The 22699-nt window shown below is 47.0% G+C and overlaps 1 protein-coding gene across 1 annotated transcript in view; it reads left to right on the top strand.

Annotated features, from left to right (window-relative positions):
* Positions 1-10429: 10429 nt before the first annotated feature.
* Positions 10430-22699, top strand: part of SMARCC1 (SWI/SNF related, matrix associated, actin dependent regulator of chromatin subfamily c member 1) — a 155869-nt gene continuing 143599 nt past the window's right edge. Inside the window, exons 1-2 of the mRNA XM_062200743.1 lie at positions 10430-10633; positions 16081-16200. Coding sequence (XP_062056727.1) covers positions 10430-10633; positions 16081-16200 — 324 coding nt within the window. The remainder of the gene's footprint in view (positions 10634-16080; positions 16201-22699) is intronic.

Genomic DNA, 22699 nt, shown 5'->3' with positions numbered 1-22699 from the left:
AAAAAGATAAATTAGTTTATTTGAGATATAGTGGCAGAGGGAGATATCTTCCATCTGGCACTTGAGCCATCATCCAGTCTCGCAGGATGCGTTAGCAGGAAGATGTATTGGAAGCAGAGCAGCTGGGATTCAAACTAGCACTCTAACATGGCTTGCTGGCATGCAAGTGGTGGCCTTTTTTTTTTTTTTTTTTGACAGGCAGAGTGGACAGTGAGAGAGAAACAGAGAGAAAGGTCTTCCTTTGCCATTGGTTCACCCTCCAATGGCCGGCACGCTGTGGCCGGCACATCACGCTGATCTGAAGCCAGGAGCCAGGTGCCTCCTCCTGGTCTCCCAAGCGGGTGCAGGGCCCAAGGACCTGGGCCATCCTCCACTGCACTCCTGGGCCACAGCAGAGAGCTGGCCTGGAAGAGGGGCAACTGGGACAGAATCCGGCGCCCCTACCGGGATTAGAACCTGGTGTGCCGGCACCGCAAGGCAGAGGATTAACCTATTGAGCCACGGCGCCGGCCAACAAGTAGTGGCTTAATACACTGTGCCACATTGCTGGACCCTAAAAGTTCTTATACAAAATGAGAAGGCACTGCAATGAAGAATAAGAGATTATGTGTGAGTATAAGTAATTTTTTTCTTGGATATAATGGTATAATGTACTCTAAAGTTGTATGAATTTATTTAAGTTGACAAATACATACACTCAAGTAGAAAAAAAAACAACAACAACAGCAGCTACACTGAAGTTCTGTTGCTTTTTTAAAAAGATTTATTTTACCTATTTGAAAGGCAGGGTTACAGAAAGATCTTCTATCTGCTGGTTCACTCCCCATATGGCAGCAACAGCCAGAGCTGCCCTGATCCAAAGCCAGGACCTTTTTGTGGACCTCGCGTGCCGGGGCAGGAGCCCAAGCACTTGGGCCTTCTGCTGCTGCTCTCCCAGGCTATAGCAGAAAGCAGATCAGAAGTAGAGCAGCCGGGACTCGAACCAGCACTCATATGGAATGCTGGCACCGCAGGTTGGGGGCTTTACCCGTTACTCCACAGCACCAGCTGCAGTATTTTGTTTTAAAACTCTCTTTTCAGGTCTTTTTTAGGACAGACCCTTCGTAACACAGAGACACTATTAGCCTGAGATTCAACTGGATGGCATTAACTACTACATACAGATTAAGTGCCAGGTACTGGGTTATGTTGTTTCTGCTGGTTCTGACACATACAGCTATTTCTCTTCGTGTGATTGTTTTTCTTTTTAATATTATTTTTAATTATTTGAGAGCCAGAGAGAGAGGCAGAGACAGAGAGAAAGATAAAAATAACTTCTATTTGCTGGTTCATTTCTCAAATGTTTAAAATGGGTGGGCCTGGGCCAGAGTTGAAGCTGGGAGCCAGGATCACAAACCAGGTATTTCATGTGGGTGGCAGGGACCCAATTACATGAGTCATTATTGCTGCCTACCAAGGAAGGTGGAGCTGGGAATCAAATCTAGGCATTCCAGTGTGGGATGTGGGCATCTCAACTGTTAGGTCACACCTGCTCCATGCGAATGGTTTTCTTTGTAAACTAGGAAACATTTGTAGAAATATCTTAAGGGGCTGCTGTTGTGGCATAGAAGGTTAAGCTGCCACCTTCAGTGCCAGCATCCCATGTTAGACTGCTGGTTTAAGTCCCAACACCTCCATTTCCAATCCAGCTTCCTGCTAATATGCCTGAGAAGGCAATGGATGGTGGTCTAAGTACTTTGGCCACTGCCATCCATGTGGAAGACCAGGATGGAGTTCCCAGCTCCTGGCTTCAGCCTGGTCCAGCCCTTGATGTTGCAGGCCTTTGGGGAGTGAACCAGCAAATGAAAGCGCTCTCTCTCTCTCTCTCTCTCTCTCTCTCTCTCTCTCTCTCTCTCTTTCTCTCTGATTCTCTGCCTTTAAAGTCAATCAGTCAATAAATTTATAAAAAAAATAAAAGAAATAGCCGGCGCCGTGGCTCAACAGGCTAATCCTCCGCCTTGCGGCGCCAGCACACCGGGTTCTAGTCCCGGTCGGGGCACCGATCCTGTCCCGGTTGCCCCTCTTCCAGGCCAGCTCTCTGCTGTGGCCAGGGAATGCAGTGGAGGATGGCCCAAGTGTTTGGGCTCTGCACCCCATGGGAGACCAGGAGAAGCACCTGGCTCCTGCCATCGGAACAGCGCGGTGCGCCGGCCGCAGCGCGCTACCGCGGCGGCCATTAGAGGGTGAACCAACGGCAAAGGAAGACCTTTCTCTCTGTCTCTCTCTATCTCTCACTGTCCACTCTGCCTGTCAAAAAAAATAAAAATAAAAAATAAAAGAAATAACTTCAAACTTGGATGATGTTATCCTTTGCAGAGAAAATTTTTGTTTGCTTCTGAAAGTAAAAGTGTGGTGACCATATTAATCCAAGTTTAAGATTTAAGTTTTTCTGTACAACCCAGAGTTTGCAACATGCAAACTCTGACCTATACATCAGTAGATCATGATCTTTGATTCATAAATAACTTGCACTGTAGAGGTGCTCTTTCTCTTTCTGCCATGGAACAACATAGTAAGAAGGGTAGGCATGTAATTTTTAGAAAATGTTTATTTATTTTTTGAAAGAGTTACACAAAGAGAGGAGAGGCAGAGAGAGAAAGAGAGGTCTTCCCTCCAGTGGTTCACTCCCCAGTTGGCCTCAACCGCCGGAGCTGTGCCGATCTGAAACCAGGAGCCAGGAGCTTCCTCTGGTTCTCCCATGCGGGTACAGGGGCCCAAGGACCTGGGCCATCTTACACTGCTTTCCCAGGCTGTTGCAGAGAGCTGGATCGGAAGTGGAGCAGCCGGGTCTTGAACCAGCACCATATAGGATGCTGCCACTTCAGGCCATGGCGTTAAGCCGCTGCGCCACAGCGCCGGCCCTGGTAGGCACATTATTAATTCACCATGTCAGTTTTACTGACAACTAGCAAGACAAGATTTTTTTTAATGATTTATTTTATTTAGTTGAAAGAGTGACATGGAGAAAGAGAGAGAAAAAAAGAAACTGATTTTCCATCTGCTGGTTCACTCCACAAATGGCCATAATGATTACAGCTAGGCCAAACTGAAACTAGGAGCTCAGAGCTCCATCTGGGTCTCTGTTGTAGGTGGCAGTGGTTCAAGAACTTGCATCATCTTCCACTGCCTTCCCAGGCATATTAGCAGGGAGCTGGATTGAAGTAGAGGAGGAGGGTTGTGAACTCTTCCCATATGGGATGCTGGTGTCACGGGTGGTGTTTTAACTTGCTGGGTCACAATGCCAGCTCCAGAAAAAAGTACTTTAGGAAAATTATAGGGGCTAGCACTGTGACATAGTAGGGTTAGCCTCTGCCTGAGGCACCTGCATCGCTCATGGGTGCCGGTTCATGTTCTGGCTGCTCATCTTCTTATGGCCCGGGAGTGCAGCAGAAGATGGCCCAAGTGCTTGGGCCCCTGCACCCATGTGGGAGGTCCAGAAGGAGCTCCTGGCTCCTGGCTTTGGATCAGCCCTGCTCAGGCTGTTGTAGCCATTTGGGGAGTGAACCAGCAGATGGAAGACCTCTCTCTGTCTGTAACTCTGCCGCTCAAATAAATAAATAAATAAATAAATCTAGAAGGAGAAGGAGAAGGGGAAGAAGGAGAAGGGGAAGGGGAGGAAGAGGAGGAAGGGGAAGGGGAGAAAACTATGGAGGGATCAGCATTGTGATGTAGCAGGGTAAGCCTCTGCCAGTGATGCCAGCGTCCAATATGGGCACTAGTTTGAGACCAGGCTGCTTGACTTCTGATCCAGCTCCCTGCTGATGCACCTGGGAAAGCAGAGGAAGATGGCCCAAATGGTTGGCCCCTGCACCCACATGGGAGACCTGAACAAAGCTGTAGGCTCCTGGCTTCCTCCTGGCCCAACCCTGGCCATTGCAGCCATTTGGGTGAGTGAATCAGCAGTTGGAAGAGCTTTTTCTCTCCTTTCTCTATAATTCTGCCTTTCATATGCATAAAAATAAATCTTATAAAAGAAAACTATAGAGCAACATTCCAACAAACTCAAAAATGCACAACAAAATGCTATAAAATGGAAGCTAGCAATATGTAAAGTGATCATTTATATCAACTATCCAAAAAATGCAAGGCTACTTTGATATTTGGAAAATAATCAAGGTAGTTCACCATGTTATTAGCCTAAAGAAGAAAAGTACATAATCTCAATAGATGGAGAAAAGGCATTTGGCAAAATGAATCATAGGGTCATGATTAAAACCTCAGCAAACTATGAACTTCTTTAACCTTACAAAGGACGTACAAAATCTACAACTGACATCATACCTAATGATGTTTTCTTTGTTCCTAAGATTGGAAATCAGGAAAAAGTGTCCACTCATCACTTTTATTTAAGATTTTTATTTATGTATTTGAAAGGTAGAACTGTAGAGAGACAGAGGCAGAAAGAGAGAGAGAGAGAGAGAGAGGTCTTCCATCTGCTGGTTCACTCCGCATTGGCTGCAACAGCAGGAGCTGGGCCCATGCGAAGCCAGTAGCCAGGAGCTTCCTCTGGGTCTCCCACGTGGGTGCAGGGGCCAAGCACTTGAGCCATCTTCCTCTGCTTTCCCAGATCATAGCAGAGAGCTGGATCAGAAGTGGAGCAGCCAGGACTCGAACTGGTGTCCACATGGGATCCTGGCACTGCAGACTGTGGCTTTGCCTGCTACACCAAAGCACCAGCTCCCTCTCATCACTTTTGTTCAACAATATCCTGGAAGTACTAGTCTGTGCAGTAAGGCAAGATATGTAAGTAAATACATACAACTGAAAAAGAGGGAATAGGTCTTTATTTGCAGATAAGTGATTGTGCATAAAATAGCACAGAATTTATTTTGAAAAAGCTAAAACTTGTAGATGACTTTATCATGGTAGCAGGATATAAATTTTTTTTAAAGATTTATTTATTTATTTGAAAGTCAGAGTTAAACAGAGAGAGAAGGAGAGGTGAGGAGGGGGTGTCTTCCATTTGCTGGTTCACTCCCCAACTGGCTGCATTGGCTAGAGCCTTACTGATCCAAAGCTAGGAGCCAGGAGCTTCTTCTGGGTCTTCCACATGGGTGCAGGGGCCCAAGGACTTGGGACGGGGCTGGCGCTTTGGCATTACAGGTAAAGCCACTGCCTGTAGTGCGGGCATCCAATATGAGCGCCAGCTCTACATAACTCTGCCTATCAAATAGATAAAAATTTTAAAATGTAATTTTTTTAAAGACTTATTTTTTATTTATTTGAAAGATAGAGTTACAGAGGTAGAGACAGAGAGAGAGGTCTTCCATCCACTGGTTCACTCCCCCATTAAATGGCTGCTAAGAAGTAGCATATTTATCTATTATGTTGTGTTTGTAATTTATGACAATGGATAAATTGTTTTAGATCCAAAAAATTGCAATCTTTTAAACAAAAATTTTAAATTTATTTATATTGTATTTACTTGAGAGAGACAGAGACAGGCAGACACAGAGAGATCTCCTATCTCCTGGAGCTGCATCAAAACTTGGGCTGGGAATCTGATGGGATGCCAGTGTCACATGTGGCAGCTTAATCTGCTGTGCCACAGTGATGCTCCCAACAAAAAAAGAATTCTTTAAAAAATAAAACAAAAATGAAACCCTGACTTTAAAACCTACTAGCAAATAACAACTTTTCTGTGCCTTTTTTCTTAGCAGCAATAATGTAGGTGTACTTGACACAGAGCATGACACAGATCAAAAGTGCCTCGTAAGGGGGCTGGTGCTGTGGTGTAGCGGGTAAAGCTGCTGCATGCAGTGCCAGCATCCCATATGGGCGCTGGTTCGAGTCCCGGCTGCTCCACTTCTGATCCAGCTCTGCTGTGGCCTGGGAAAGCAGTAGAAAATGGCCCAAGTCCTTGGGACTCTGCACCCACATGGGAGACCTGGAAGAAGCTCCTGGCTCCTGGCTCCTGGCTTCAGATCGGTGCAGCTCTGGCCATTGCAGCCAATTGGGGAGTAAACCAGCAGATAGAAGACCCCCCCACCCCCGCCTCACCTTCTCTCTGAGTAACTCTTTCAAATAAATAAATAAATCTTTAAAAAAAATCTTTTAAAAAATTGCCTCATAAGCACCAGCTTTTATTATTTCTAGAATAATCTCTCAGATGTTATTTGTATTTTATTCTCATAAACCTCTGCCCTACACAGTTTATTAGGTTATGTTTCTCTAGTCTTCTACACTAACCCCCCTCCCCAAGATTTTATTTATCTGAAAGGCAGTGACAGGCAGAGGGAGAAACAGAAATTTTCTATCCATTTATTCATTCCCCAGATGGTTGCACAGTTGGTGCTGGGCCAGGCCAAAGCTAGGAGCCAGGAGCTTCAATTCATTTGGGTCTCCTACATGAGTACGGGGTCCCAAGCATTTGGCCATCTTCTGCTTCCCTGGCACATTAGCAGGGAGTTGGATCAGAAATGAAGCAGCTGGGACTTGAACTGGCACCCATATGAGATGCCAGTTGTTTTTTTTTTCCTGGTGTTTTGTTTTTTACTTGGGGTGTTCAGGGAGGAAGGAGAACACAGGGTAGAGAAAAGGGCTGGAGAACAGGTGACCTTTTTGTTTCTATTTTTTCTCCAACAAAAAGTGCTGTCATTCTGATGGCTGGGTCACCTGAACGACATGTCTTTTAACGGCATCCAGGACTGTTCTGTTGAGTTGCAAAATGACAAAACTGTTTTACACATGTGTACAGGCATTAGGCCTGAGTGGGTCTGGCTGTGTTCGAATGGGTACAGGCAGAGGTGAATGCTCATGGCTCCCGCTGACCCAGGTCCATCTATCGATAGCTTGGCAATGAAGTGAGGAGGGGTTGGGACAAAGATGACTCACCACACAGGTACAGGGATCAGACACTTGCAGAAGAGGAAGGAGAGCAGATGGGGGACACAATGGGGGACACTGGCAGCCCTTGGAGAAGGGACAGAAGAATGAAGACGCAGGGGTAAAGAAGGGAAGAAAACAGACAAGAGAGCAAAGTCTGAGGGTGGAGGCCAAGGGGGAGCTGCTGGAAGCTACAGGATCAACAGTAGCACGTCCTCTAGTACAACTGGCCCTGTCCTGCCCACACGGCCCCGGATAGCACACCAGAACTGTCTGTGACGGGGCTGCTTCTCCACTTGATTCCAACAGCGAGGAGCCAAGGGAGCCATGTGAGCCATTCCTAAGACAACTGTTCTTCTGGATTCTACAAAAACCGTAAGACCCAGAGCCTGAAATGCTGTCCCACACCCAGGCAGAAGAAGGGCCCTCTGCCTACAGCCCATTCTGTGAGCCAGGTCTGCTTAACTGCTGGTGGCTGGAGATGTCTTCCTCGAGATGGCAGTTTAGAGACCCCAAAGCGGGGATACCAGCTTTGCAGGCAGCGGCTTAACCTGCTATGCCACAGCACCGGCCCCTTACTCTAACCTCCTGTTCACACTGCTGCAGTTAGCACCCTAACGTATAAACCCTATCATTTCATTCCCTCTGTTATGGTTTACAGTGCTTAAAGTAAAAAGTCACTGCCACATGGGGTGTTTGGTCTTGGGGTTAAAACCCCAGTAAAGTCCCCAGAGCTGTGGTGTAATAGGTTAAGCCTCTGCCTGCGGTGCTGGCACCCAGTAATGGACACTTGTTTGTGTCCTGGCTACTCCTCTTTTTTTTAAATTAATTAATTAATTAATTAATTTATTTTGATAGGCAGAGTTAGATAGTGAGAGAGAGACAGAGACAGAGAGACAGAGAGACAGAGAGAAAGGTCTTCCTTTTTTCCATTGGTTCACCCCCCAAGTGGCCACTACGGCTGGTGTGTTGCTGCCGGAGCACAGCGCAAATCCAAAGCCAGGAGCCAGGTACTTCCTCCTGGTCTCCCATGTGGGTGCAGGACCAAGGACCTGGGCCATCCTCCACTGTACTCTCGGGCCACAGCAGAGAGCTGGACTGGAAGAGGAGCAACCAGGACAGAATCCGGCGCCCCAACCGGGACTAGAACCTGGGGTGCTGGTGCTGCAGGCAGAGGATTAGCCAAGTGAGCCACGGTGCAGGCCTTTTTTTTTTTTTTTTTTTTTTTTTTTTTTTTTTTTTTTTTTAAGATTTACTTACTTATTTGAAAGGCAGAGTTACATAGAGAAGGAGAGGCAGAGAGAAAGAGGTATTCCATCTGCTGGTTCACTCCGCATTTGGCCGCAATGGCCAGAGCTGCACTGATCCAAAGCCAGGAGCCAGGAGCTTCTTCTGGGTTTCCCATACAGGTGCAGGGGCCCAAGGACTTGGTTATTTTCTACTGCTTCCCCAGGCCGTAGCAGGGAGCTGCATCAGAAGTGGAGCAGCTGGGACTCAAACCAGCACACATATGGGATGCTGGCACTGCAGGTGGTGGCCCCTACTCCTCTTCTGATCCAGCTTTCACCTTCTGGCCTGGGGAAGCAGTAGAAGATGGCCCAAGTGCTTGGGCCCCTGTACCTATGTGGGAGATCTGGAAGAAGCTCCTGGCTTTGGATTGGCCCAGCTCTGGCTGTTGTGGACAACTGGGGAGTGAACAAGCAGATGGAAACCCTCTCTGTCTTTCCTGTTGTAACTCTGCTCTTAGATAAGAGTGCCAGGATGTACTTCCCAGCTCTGGCTCCTGACTCCAGCTTCCTGCTAATGTGGACCCTGGTTTGAATAATTTGGTTCCTGCCACCCACATGGGACCTTGGATTGAGTTCCCATCTCCAAGTTTCTGTGGGTGTTTGAGAGTGAACCAGTGAATGGGAGTTCTGTTTGGCTCTGTCCCTTTGCCTCTCAAGAAAAAAAAAAAAAAAATCACCATCACAACAAAATTACATCCATGCTTCTACCCCAGGGGCTTTAAAGTTTCACCAAGCATGCTTCACAGTTCAGTGCCTTTGTCTCAGTTTTCCCCTCTACGTCCGGAATGTCCTTTCCTCCTCATCACATTCTATTATTCATCCCATTCATTTCTGAAAGATCTCAAAAGCTCACCGGATTTTCTCACAAGTACTTGGTCATCTTCTGCTCTGGGATCATAGCATTATGTTCATAGCTCCATTAGGGGCAACCATACTTGGTTAAAAACTCAACATGGGGCCAGAATTGTGCACAGTGGGTTAAGCCGTGGCCTGCCTCACCAGCATCCCGTATGAGAGGGCCAGCTGGCGTCCTGACTGCTCTGCTTGTGATCCAGGCAATGGAAGATGGCCCTGAGCAGTTGGACCCCTGCCCTTAGTGTGGGAGACAAAGATAGAATTCCAGGCTCCTGACTTTGTTATAGCCACTCTGATAGCCAACCATCAGATGGAAGATCGCTTTTTCTGTCTTTCCCTGTCACTCTGCCTTTCAAATACATAAACCAATCTTAAACTCAAAACCTCCTGCAGGCCATACATTCCCCAAATATTTGTTAGCTAACAGGCAGAGTGGCTGGCGTTGTGGCTCAGTGGGTTAAGCCGCCAGTATCCCATACAAGCAACCTGTTCTAGCCCCAACTGTTCCACTTCCCATCCTGCTGCGCCTAGGAAAGCGTTGAGTGACCCTGATGCAATTTCAGGCTCCTGGCCCAGCCCTGGCCGGTGCAGCCATTTGGGGGTGAACTAGCGGATGGAAAATGTCTCTCAACTCCGCCTTACAAGTATTTTAAAAACAAAACAGCAAAAACAGGCTGTTTCCGCAGCGCGAAGGGTACACCTGTGGACAAGATTAGGTTCTCATGCAGTCTATCTGCGCACACACACAAATAATAAAAACATCGGGTCACGCTCAGGGCCTCGCAGGACGTGTGAGCCACGGCTCAGGGGCCGGCCTTCGGAAGTACTTCCAGGCTGTGAAAGCGGCCGAGGCCCATGGGTGAAACCACAAAGCAAGACCCAGGAGGTCGCCGAACAACCGAGCACGCAAAGGCCGGGAGGCAGGAAGGAGGCGCGTGGCCGGGGCCACGAGGGACGCGGAGGCCGCCCCGCGCCATACAGGGTCCGGGCGAGCAGGGCGGGCGCGCAGCCGCACAGCGCCCAAGCGCCAAGGCCCGCAATCCGCCAGGGCTTCTCCCGGGCACTTATCAGCCCACGCCTTCCGACCGACTGCACGGTCCATCCTGGCGGCTGTCCACCGCGTGAGGCCCGCACGCAAGAACCACAGGAAGTGGGGCCTCAGCCCCCGTGGCGCGGCGGAAGAGGCGGGCGGAGGCGCCGGCCCGCCGGCAGGGCACTGCGCAGGCGCGCGCGCGTGCTCGCGACGGTTACGGCGCCGGGCCACCGCGGGGCGGGGTCCGGGCTTCCGCGCCGGAAAGGGGTTGGCTGGGCGGGGCTGAGAGACGGCGGCGGTGGTGGCGGCTGCGCGCGCGCGCGGGTGCGAACGGGGAACGCTGCGAAGGCCGGGCCGTGCCGGGCGGTGGGGACGACTGACGGCGACGATGGCCGCGGCAGCGGGCGGCGGCGGCGGCGGGCCTGGGGCGGCGGCGGCGGGCGCCGCGGGCGCGGGGGGTGCGGCGGCGGCCGCGGGTCTGGCGGTTTATCGACGGAAGGACGGCGGTCCGGCCAGCAAGTTTTGGGAGAGCCCGGAGACAGTGTCCCAGCTGGATTCGGTGCGCGTCTGGCTGGGCAAGCACTACAAGAAGGTGGGTCCGCGCGCCCTTGGGGACCGGGAGGTCGCGCGGCGGGGGCGGCGGCGGTCGCGGGCTTGGCGGGCCCCGGGGCCGCCCCTCCCCCCGCGCGCCACGAGGGACAACAAAGGCCGGCGGCGGGGCTGCCACGCCCCCGCCGGGCGCCCCTGCATCCCCCGCTCGGCCCTGGGAGCCCGAGCGCTCGGGGCGGAAGCTCCTGCGGGCCTCGGTGCGCGGCAGCCCGGCGGCGCGTTGTCTTTTGTTGGTCGCCTCAGGTGTGGGAACAATGACCCCCCCCCCCCACGCCCCAGCACCCAGCCGGCGTGGGCGCGCAGCCTCGGGGTTTGTCCCGAGAGTGGCCCTGCGAGTGGAGGAGGACCCGGGTTTGGCTGCCCGCGCGGCTGGTTTGCCGCAGGCCTGTGGACGCTTGTCCCGGGCTTCACGTCACGACCCGTGGCGCTGAGGAAGAACTCGTGTCCGCTGAAGAAACGACGGTTTTTGGTTGTGCCCGTCTGCACGCCGCGAGTTCGAGGCTGTGTTCACCTGTGCCCTTCAGCCAGGCCTTCCCGGAGGACCCGCAGTGTGCAAGCGCACCCTGCTTCGTGTCACCTTTATTTAATTCCTAGTGCTGGCCGCTGCCTGAAATTTGTGCTTGCTTGTCTCTCCTACCTTTGGGATTAAATGCTGCTGAATCATAGGTTTTCAAAGTTGTGACTTAACCCTCTGTTCAGAATTTTGAAAACCCTTTAAGTTTATGCTTCATGTAACTATTCCCAGAATGACTGCCTTGTAAGGTGGATGAAGCAGACCAAAAACACTCTCTCTGTTCCTCGAATTTCCCAGGCACCCTCTTTGACTTGTGCTCTTCCCCCAGGGAGGACCCCAGCCCTGGGGCAAGGGCACTGTCAGGCCTGTTCCTGTTCTGGAACGCGGTCGGTGCTCGGTGCCTCCCCTGAGCAGTTACTCAGTATATACTTGCTGAATGAATGAAAAGATCCAGGTGTCTAGGAATCTTTGTTAGGGGACTGCAGCTCAGTGAGTCTGTTTCAGCAGTCGTTAGGTGAGGGCAGGGATCTTGGGTTCCTTTGGGGTCACTCACACTGATGCTTTCTTCAGAAACGGCCGTTTCTGCTCTGAAGTTTGAGGAAGTGAGAGACAGTAGTCATGTTTTTGGATGCATTGATTTTTTTACCCCCTTTGAAGTTACATATGGGACTGTAGATTTTTCTCTACAGTAGTGCTCTCTGTTGTAGTGACAAACTGGTCACTTTGTATATGGAATATAGCTTCTGGAAGTGGCTCACGGAGTTGAGTATGTTCCAAAAATGTTAAATTTTTTTAAAAAGATGGTAATTCTCTCATCCAGTGCTTTGGGTCTTAAGTTCAAAGAAGATTTAACAAGAAAAGATTATCAGGAGTCATATTCCTTTGAAAATCAAGGAAAAGAGTGGGAAAAAAGTCAACGATAGTTATTTTGACTTCTCCAAATAATCAGTGCATTAATTTTGGTCCAGTTTAAAGAGGGCAGCTTTATGCCTGGGTAATACCTCAGAAGTTTGAGTGACTGGGAAAGTGGCTAAGAGGTAGACTGAAGGATTAGACCCACAGCGTTGAGGCCACTAGGCCAGTATTGACACACTGTTCCTGAGGCTTTAAAGACAAATCAAAGTTAAGTTTGATATCTCAGGGCTTTGTAGAATCAGAATGTATTTCTTGGGCCTATCCAGGTTCAGAATTGTATATATCCCTTATGCCTGACAGCCATAATTCTTTCAGCTTCCAGGAGTCATGTTGAAGTGGTAAAAATCCTAGTCAGAAGGCATACTGTATTTCTGCTTGGTTTGTATTTTGGTGGGTTTGAACTAAACATTTGTTTTGCATTTAGTAATGCATTTTCAGAGCAGTTAAAAAATTTTTTTTTAGTACTTATTTGAAAGCGTTAAAGAGGGAGGTAGAGAGAGAGGTCTTCATCCGTCGATTCACTACCCAAATGGCTGAAATGGCTGGATCTGGGCTGAGCTGAAGCCAGGAGCATCACATAAGGGCAGCTTTACCTGCTATGCCACAGCATTGCTCCAAGGCTAAGGTTTTTTTTTTTTTTAGATTTTATTTATTTATTTAGAAGTAGAGTTACAGACTGAAAGAGGGAGAGACAGAGAAAAAGGTTTTTCATCTGCTGTTTTGCTCCCCAAATGGCTGCAACAGTTGGAGTTGAGCCGATCCAGAGCCAGGGGCCAGGAGCTTCCTCTGGGTCCCTGATGCGGGCACAGGGGCCCAAACACTTGGGTTATCTTCTGCTTTCACAGGCCACAAGCAGAGAGCTGGATCAGAAGAGGAGCAGCTGGGACACAAACTGGTGCCTATGTGGGATGTCTGCGCCACAGGCGAAGACTCAGTCCCCTACATCACAGTGCTGGTCCCCCGCCAAGGCCAATTTTTAAGCTGATGATTTTGTATGGTCTGCAAATGATGTTATAAATAGCCAGATGGCCCTTGGAAGAAAAAGATTTCCCACTACTTTAGACTTTGTTGGCATATTTGGCTTAGCAACACAGAGTAGGGTTTTTGACTTTTTGACTGGGATGATCTTTGGACCAACAGAGTCCCAAAGTAGGTGACCACTTAGGTGAGAAAACTGAAGCATGGGAGACTGTTTGCTGATGTTACATTTGGGTCTTTCAGCCTTGCAAAATCCGGGTTCATTTTCTACCTAAGCTGCTGCCTTTGTATTACTGAGTATACTTCATTCACCTCACATTTGATAAAGATGAGTGCCTTACCTCTGCGCATAGCTCCTGAATAGTTTTCAGTTGATAAAACCCTAACAGTACTGACTTTAAACTTTAAACTAAGCTCCCAGATAAGTTTCTTCCCAAAGTTTGACTTATTGTTGAAATAAGATTTGAGGTTTCAGGATGATCACTAAAGTTAGATCACCTAAGGAAGACGTTTTAATACGCTTTACACAAATTAGTTGACACTTAAAGATAGTTAAATGGTTATTTTTTAAAAAAGATTTATTTATTTATTTGAAAGAATTACAGAGGGAGGGAGAGCCAGTGGGAGATCTGTCCACGGTTCTCTCCCCAAATGGCTAGGCCCAAGCTAGTAGCTTCATCTGGGTCTCCGATGTGGGTGGCAGGGGCCTAAGGGCTTGGACCATCCTCTGCTGATTTCCCTAGGCTATTAGCAATGAGCTGGATCAGAGTGCAGCAGCTGGGACTTGAACTGGCATCCATATGGGGTGCCGGCGCTGCAGATGGTGGCTTAACCCGCTGTGCATAGCACCAACTCCTTAAATATTTTTAAGATTTATTTATTTGAAAGGCAGAGTGACAGGGAGTGATAGATATCTTGCATCCACTAGTTCACTCCTCATATGGCTGCAATAGCCAGACTGGGCCAAGCTGAAGCCAGGAGCCTGGAGCTTCATCTGAATCTCCCAAGTACCTGGGCCATCTTTTACTGCTTTCCCAGGCATACTGGCAGGGAGCTGGATCGGAAGTGGGGCAGATGGAATGAAATCCTTTGCTCTGTTATAGGGTGTCAGTATTGTAGGTAGTGGCTTGACCTGCTGAGCCACAACACCCATCCCAGTTATTTTCATAAATCATATATTTTCTTTCCATTTCCTACAATCTTTTTTTTTTTTTTCTTAATTTTATTGTGTACAGCAGGGAGACAGGAAGAGAGAGACAGACACAGGTTGTCCATCTGCTGGTTTACTTCCCAAATGACTGCAACATTTGGGACTGGGCCAAGGCTGATGGAAGCCAAGAGCTGGGAACTCAATTTTGAGTCTCCCTTATGGGTAACAGACTCAAACACTTGAGCCTTGTGGTAAAATGTGCATTGTGGTGCATCGAGTTAAGCTGTGGCTTGGTATGCCAGTGTCCCATTCATATATTCATGCCTGGGATCCAGTCTTGCCTTTGCTTCCATTTTAGCTTCCTGTTAATGCACCTGGGAGGCCATAGTACTAGCTCAAGTACCTAGGTCCCTACCACCTGCATGGGATACCCAGATTAGTTCTTGGCTCCCAGCATTAGCCCAGTCCAGGTTATTGCAGGCTTTTGGGGAGTGAGCCAGCAGGTAGGAGATCTCTCTCCCTATCCTTCTTTCTGTCACTATGTCTTTATTTTTCTTTGCTTTTTTTTTTTTTTTAAGATTGTTATTTTTTGAAAGGCAGTTATAGAAAGAGAGGTCTTCCACCTGCTAGTTCACTCACCAAATGGCCCCATTGGGTGGAGCTGGAGTTTCATCCGGTTTTCTCACATGGGCGCAGAGTCCCAAGCTCTTGGGCCATCTTCTGCCGTGTTCCCAGGTGCATTAGTGGGGAGCTGGATAGGAAGTGGAGCAGCAGCTGGGACTCAATGCCCATTTGGGATTCCAGGGCCTAACCTGCTAAGCCACAATACTGGCCCCCAATGAACATTTTTTTTCCTTTTTTTTTTTTAATGTTTTATTGAAATATAGTATATATACCATGAGATGCACTTGGGTATAGCTTTTTTTCATTCTGAATGACTATTGGGAATGAAACATGTATGTTATAATGAAGCTTAGAGTATACACAGATAAATGTTATTTCAAATTTTTATTTTCCTTTTTTATTTGAAAGGCAGAGAGACAGAGCTCTCCCATTTGCTTGTTCACTCCCTAAATGCTCACAAGCCAGGAATTGATTTCGAGTAAGCCACATGGGTAGCAGGTACCCAAGTACTTGAGCTATCATCTTCTGCCTCCTAAGATGTGCATTAGCAGGAAGCCGGATCAGAGGCCCAATTGAGACTTGATTCTAGGCACTCTGATGTCGGATGCGGGTATCCCAAGGCACAGTGCCCTTCTCTGTCTACTAAAATTTGAGAACAATGGTTTTAGACTGACAGTTGACATCTTATATGCTCTGTTGTATAAAATTTGTCTTCAGTGTTTGATTCATGTCTGGTATATACTGCTATGTGTCACATGTGTGGGTGTGTGGGTTTTTTGTTTTTTATTTGACAGGTAGAGTTATAGACAGAGAGAGAGACAGAGAGAAAGGTCTTCCTTCCATTGGTTCACTCCCCAAATGGCTGCTATGGCTGGCGCTGCGCCGATCCGAAGCCAGGAGCCGTGTGCTTCTTCCTGGTCTCCCATGAGGGTGCAGGGGCCCAAGCACTTGGACCATCCTCCACTGCCTTCCTGGGCCACAGCAGAGAGCTGGACTGGAAGAGGATCAGCCGTCACTAGAACCTGGCGCCCATATGGGATGCTGGTACCACAGGCGGAGGATTAACCAAGTGCCGCGGCGCCGGCCTGTGTGGTTTTATTTTTAAAATAAAAATTTATTTATCTGAAAGGTGGAGATACTAGATGCCATTCTACTAGAATGGCAGTGCTTAGTAGATACTAGGAAGTAAGCTAGCAGTCTCTCCTGGAACAGTTATACCGCTTTTTGAGTCTGTCTCTCTATTTTGCAGTATGTTCATGCAGATGCTCCTACCAATAAAACACTGGCTGGGCTAGTGGTACAGCTTCTTCAGTTCCAGGAAGATGCCTTTGGGAAGCATGTCACCAACCCGGCCTTCACCAAACTTCCTGTAAGTACATGAACTTATGATAGTGCTGGGGCATTTTCAGTTTATGTGTGCAGCCTATTGCTATTTTTCTTTGCTATGACTAGTGTATAAATTTTAAAAAAGGGAACCTCAACAGAATTTTAGCTGAGGCTTTTATTGCTGTTTAAAAAAATATTTTTTAAAAAATTTGAGAGACAGAGAAACAGACATATGTGACTCCCATCTGCTGAAACTCAGAACTGGGAATTCAGTTCAGGTCTTCTGTGAATATGAGAGGAACCCAATTACTTGAGTATACCACTGCCTCACAGGGTCTGCATTAGCAGGAAGCTGGAAGCGGAGACCAGAACAGAATATGGAACTGAGGTATTCTGATGTGGAATAAAAGTATTTCATACTTTTACATCTGCCCCTATTGTTCTGTTTTAACTGTAGGTAGGAGGCTTTCAGAATCATTTAACATTTGCATTAAAGACGGTAGCAATCAGTATGAAGGATTCATTGTTATGTTTTATTATTTTATAGTTCACCATAGTCTCTGCTATATCGGTCCTCTCCATTCTTCTGATGTATGTGTTGTAACTAGGAAACTATCTTTTGGACTTTCTGTTTTTGTACATGGAATACCTTTTATGTGAAAATATACTAGAATATGTCAAAACATTCCCGGGAACATGGAATTAAATAAGTTTATTTTGGTGCAAAAGGTTTTGGAATCCATGCAGTGTTTTCATAATACAACCATTCTATTAATTTTTTGGATACTCATCTATGCATGGATTTCAACTATTTTTGCAATAAAATTAAGAGATCTGTGTTTTAAAATTTTTCTTTTCTTTCTTTTTTTCTTTTTCTTTTTTGGAAGATAGAGAGGAGTGACTATTTACTATTTACTGACTCATTACTCAAATGCTTGAAATAGGGCTGAGTCAGGTCAAAATGAGGAACCCAGAATTCTTATTTGGGTCTCCTACATGAGTGACAGGGACCCAGTCACTTGAGCCATACATCTCCTGCCTCCTGAGGTGACATTAATGGGAAACTGAATTGGAAGCAAAGGTGCTGTGATATAGGATGTAGACATTCCAAGCATGTCCACATGTGACATTGACTTATCCCATTGCCACAGTACCTCCCTGGTTCTTTTTCTGTTATTGGAAGGATGTTTTCTGCATTTCACTCAGCATTTTTATTTTAGTTCCTTTCAGCTGGGTGATTGGTCTGGATACTAAGCCCAGTATGTCTCCTGTAGCAGTTTCGCTTTCCGTTTAGGAATCACTTTAGTTTTTTGTTTTTTTTTTTTTTAAGGATTATGTATTTATTTTAGAGAGAGGGAGAGACAAAAATCTTCCATCTGCTGGTTCACTTCCCAGTTGGCCCACGATGGTCAGGGCTGGGCCAGGCTGAAGCCAGGGACTCAAACACTTGGGATCTTTCACTGCTTTTCTCAGGCCATTAGCAGGGAACTGGATCAGAAGTGGAGCAGCTAAGACATGAACTGGCGCTGATAATGGGATGCCAACATTGCAGGTGGTGACTTTACCCGCTATGTCACAACGTTGGCCCCCATTTTAGATTTTTAATGTCTTCAGTCAGTATTGCAGAAAAGAAATTGGTTTTGTGTACAATAAAACCTGTTTGTTTCTTAAATTGAACTAACGTGGCATTAAATCACCTGTAGTTTCTGGAGACCAGGTGTTTTGAGAAGAGTCCTGGACCATGAACTAAATACCTGTGTCTTAGCACTCTGACCCTGTGAGAAAGCCCTTCACTGTGCTCCCATTTCTGGGAAAGTATTCCTTCTCCTGCTGATCACATGTGGTAATTGTGAGAATCACAAGATAAAAAGCTCTTTGGGAAATGGTATGTAGGAATAGTATGCAGAATACTGTGCTGCACTTTAAGACGAAAAACAGAGTGCTGGCTTGTCCTAGTTGCCTGAATAGTTTTCCTGTGAATGTAGAAATTTAGATGGAAGATAGGCATATTATTTTAACATGTTTTATACTAGTTGGTCATCACCTCTGTTCTAAGGAGGGCCCCAAAGAGTTTTTTTTCCTCACCTCATGTCTGACAGATAGTAAATAGGATAGGTAATGTAAACGTTAGCAGTAGTGACTGAACATGGAGACCAACCAAGCATTTTAGTGCCCTTCTAATTGAGGTCAAATTTTGTCATTTGAAAATTGAGCAGACTTGGCTACCTTACTTGGACTTAATACAAGTGTTCTGTGTGTATGAGTTGACTAGTGTCTTTGCTATGATATTGGTAACTGAAAGATAGCAGGAATAGAAGGCTGTTCATTAAACTGAGCCATATTTACTTTGTGGAATTGAGCTTCTCTTTTGTTTTTAAGATTGATTTTTTTTTTTTTTTTTTTTTTTTTTTAAATTTGAAAGGCAGAATTGCACAGAGTGGGTGAGAGTGCTTCCATCTGCTGGTTCATCACCAAATGGCCACAATTCCTGGAGGTGGGCCAGGCAAAAGCCAGGACCCTGAAATTCAATCCCGTCTCCTACATGGGTGCAGGGGCCCAGGTGCTTGGGCCATCTTTTGCTCTTTCCAGACTGTTAGCAGGAAGCAGATCAGAAGTGGAGCAGCCACAACACAAACCTGCACCCATATAGGATGTTGGCATTGCCGGCAACAGCTTTACCTGCTGTGCCACAATGCTGGACCAGTTAGATATTCAAGGTGCTTCAGAGGACCTGCCAAATCTAGGAACAGTTTTTTATTTTACTCATTTGAGAGACAGAAGGAGAGAGAGAGCTCAGATGTGTGTGTAGGTTTGTTCCCATCTACTGGTCTATTCTCAAATGCCCCCCAATAGCCAGAGGCTGGGCTCAGACCCAACCCAGGAGCTGGGAACTCAATCCAGGTTTTCTGTAAGGGTAACAGAAATCCATTGTCATTGCCTCCCAGGATCTGCTTTAGCAGGAAACTGGAGTCAGGATCCTGAGCTGAGAAGCAAACCTAGGTGTTCCAATATAGGAGAGGAACATCCTAACCTTTAGGCTGAATGCTGGCTCTCGATCACTTTTTGTTAAATTGTCATGGGTTTCCTAGACCAAATGGTTAGGATTATGTTCCAAATGCAGATTATCTTGTGGTGGGAGCTGTCTTTCCTGCTTAGCCGTTGGTAGGTAGATATTTTTTTCTAGCCCATTTTCTCCCTAATTGTGCCTCCTATGAGACCCTTGACTTTATGGACGTGAGGTGGTAATTAAACGCTCTCTTTTGCTTTGGTTCGAGTTCTGATTTCTTGTCCTTGTACAGCACAATTCTCACCTGTAGGTTGTCTATGCTAACTTTCTTGTGTGATGAGTCTCATTATTTCCATCACACGTTGTCACCTGAGTGTTGCAGTGTTGACCTCAGAGATTATCACTTATGACATTTTTTTCCCCATTCGATTTTTTGTACTTGAATTAACTTGCTTTCTAGGAATTCAACCTCATTTAAAATAATGTTAGACTTACCTGACATTTTGAGGTGTTTGTAAAAGCATTTTTTTGGTTGTTTAGTTGTCAAAATGCTGGAGTCAGGAATAATTTTCTCATTTGTAAAATGGAGTGAAAAGAATCAGCTTTATAGGATTGTTAGGAATAAATGAAGTAGTACATGAAAAGTGTGTTCTGATAAGTTCTCAAACTTGGTATCTGCAATAATACATTTTATCCTAGCCAAGAATGAGACTATTATAACAGTGATCACCCCTGATTAAAGTGTTAATTTTAAGATTTTATATAACTTTAGTGGTATATGTTTAGTGTAGCAGTTAAGGAGCCATTTAGGAGGCCCTGTAACTCATATTGGAGTACCTGGGTTCAAGTCCCAGCTCTGCTTTTTTTTTTTTTTTTTTCCATTTTTTTGGTTTTTTAAGATAGATTTATTTACTTATTTGAAAGTTAGAGTTACAGAGAGAGAGAGAGAGATCTTCAGGACACTGGCTCACACACAAATGGCTGCAACAGCTGGAGATAGACCTGTCTGGAGCCAGGAGCCAGGAGCTTCTTCAGGTGTCCCATGTGAGTGCAGGGGCCCAAGCACTTGGGCCATCTTCCCCTGCTTTCCCAGGCCATTAGCAGGGAGCTGGATCAAAATTGAAGCAGCTGGGTCTCTAACTGGCTCCCATATGGAATGGTGGCGTTGCAAGCAATGGCTTTACCCACTATGCCACAACACTGGCTCCTGTTTATTTATTTTAAAGGCAGAGTTAGAGAGAACAGGAGACACATACACATATCTTCCATCTGCTGGTTCACTCGCCAAATGGGCGCAATAGTCCAGGATGGCCTAGACTGATGCCAGGAGCCAGAAACAACTTCTGGGTTTCCCATGTGAACGACACGGGCCCAAGCACTTGAGCCATCTTTCACTGCTTTTCCAGGGGCATAAGCAGGGAGCTGGTAAGTAGAGCAGCCAGGACTTGAACCTGCATTCAAGCTTAAGCTGCTGTGGCACAATGCCATCTTCACCAGCACAGCTTTGTTATGTTTCCAGCTTCCTTCTAATGTGCACCCTGGGAGGCAGCAGGTCATAGCTCAAGTTGTTTTTTTTTTTTTTTTTTTTTTTTTTTTTTTTTTGACAGGCAGAGTGGACAGTGAGAGAGAGACAGAGAGAAAGGTCTTCCTTTTGCCGTTGGTTCACCCTCCAATGGCTGCCGTGGTAGGCGCGCTGCGGCCGGCGCACTGCGCTGATCCGATGGCAGGAGCCAAGTGCTTCTCCTGGTCTCCCATGGGGTGCAGGGCCCAAGCACTTGGGCCATCCTCCACTGCACTCCCTGGCCACAGCAGAGAGCTGGCCTGGAAGAGGAGCAACCGGGACAGGATCAGTGCCCCGACCGGGACTAGAACCCTGTGTGCCGGCGCCGCAAGGCGGAGGATTAGCCTAGTGAGCCGCGGCGCCGGCCTCAAGTTGTTGTATGGCTGCTATCCATGTGGGGAACTTGGAGTTCCTGGCTCTGTGATCATATGGAAAATGAACCAGAAATGGTACACCTCTGTGTCTCTGCCTTTCAAACAAATAAATAATAAAAGACCAGTATATCTCCTGTAGCAATTAAAATAATTAAGTTGTTGGGGGTGGCATTTGATAGATCAGTTAAAATCTTGCTTGGGATGTCTGTGTTCCATATGGTACTTCTTGAGTTCTAGTCCTGTCTCCATTTCCAGAATCAGTTTCTGCTAATGCACATCCTGAAAGTCAGCAAATGATGACTCAAGTACTTGGGTCCCTGCCACTCCAGTGGGAGACCTGGGTTGAGTTTGGGACTCCTTGCTTTGGCCTGGCCCAGAACTGACTGTGTGGACATTTTGAAAGTAAACCAGTGGATATCTCTGTCTGCCTGTCTCTGCTTTTCAAATAAATAAATAAAAATTAGGGCTGGCATTGTGGCATGGTGAGTTAAACACTACCTGCCACATAGGCATCCCATAGGTATGCCAGTTTGTGTCCTGGGAGCTCTATTTCCCGTCCAGTTCCCTACTGATGTGCCTGGGGAAAACAGTGCAAGATGGCCCAAGTGTTTGGGCTCCTGACACCCCTGTGGAAGACCCAAATGAAGCTTCTGGCTTCAGCCACCATGCTGTTTTCTTCATTTACTTCTTCAAATCCATTTTTAGATACCTTGGTTTACTGTTAGATAGGCCTAAGCTTTGTATTTTAAGTGTATATACTCCTGGGGCCAGTGCTGTGGCATAGTAGGTAAAGCCACCGCCTGCAGTGCAGGCAAGCCATATGGGCACCAGTTCAAGTCCTGGCTTCTCCACTTCCCATCTTGCTCTCTGCTATGGCCTGGGAAAGCAGCAGAAGATGGCCCAAATCCTTGGGCCCCTTCCCGCGTCGGAGACCCAGAAGAAGCTCCTGGCTTCAGAATGGCTCATCTCTGGCCATTGGTGGCCATCTGGGGTGTAAACCAGTAAATGGAAGACCTCCTTCTCTCCCTCTCTCCTTCTCTCCCCTCCTCTCTCCCCCTCTCTCCCCCTCTCTCTCCCTCTCCTTCCCTCTCCTTCCCTCCCTTTCCCTGTCCCTCTACCCCTCCCCCCGACTCTCTGTGATTCTTTCAAATAAATAAATAAATCTTTTTAAAAGAAAGTGTATATACTCCTCATCAAAACACACTGTCCTCATTACCAATTGCTAGTGCTACATTTTCTCTAATGGTTAGTCAGAGATAAAGACAAGGATACCATGGCACAAGTGGAGAACACTGTGCAATATGGTAGAAGGTTTATCTTTTCCATTTTCCATTGAGCTCAGCAGAATTTTATGTGGACTATAAATATCCTTAGACACATCCATGATAAGATTAGTTTAAATTTTGAATTATTTTATTTTATTTTTATTTGAAAGAGTTAGAGATAGGTCTTCCATCTGCTGGTTCACTCCCAGATGGCTGCCAGGTCCGGAGCTGTGCCGATCCAAAGCCAGGAGCCAGGAGCTTCTTCCAGGTTTCCACGTGGGTGCAGGGGCCCAAGGACTTGGGCCATCTTCTCCTGCTATCCCAGGTCATAGCAG

This window comes from Lepus europaeus, chromosome 9 (assembly GCF_033115175.1).
Source record: "Lepus europaeus isolate LE1 chromosome 9, mLepTim1.pri, whole genome shotgun sequence".
NCBI lineage: Eukaryota > Metazoa > Chordata > Mammalia > Lagomorpha > Leporidae > Lepus > Lepus europaeus.
Note: the sequence above shows the minus strand (reverse complement) of the source record. Positions and strands in the feature narration are given on the sequence as shown.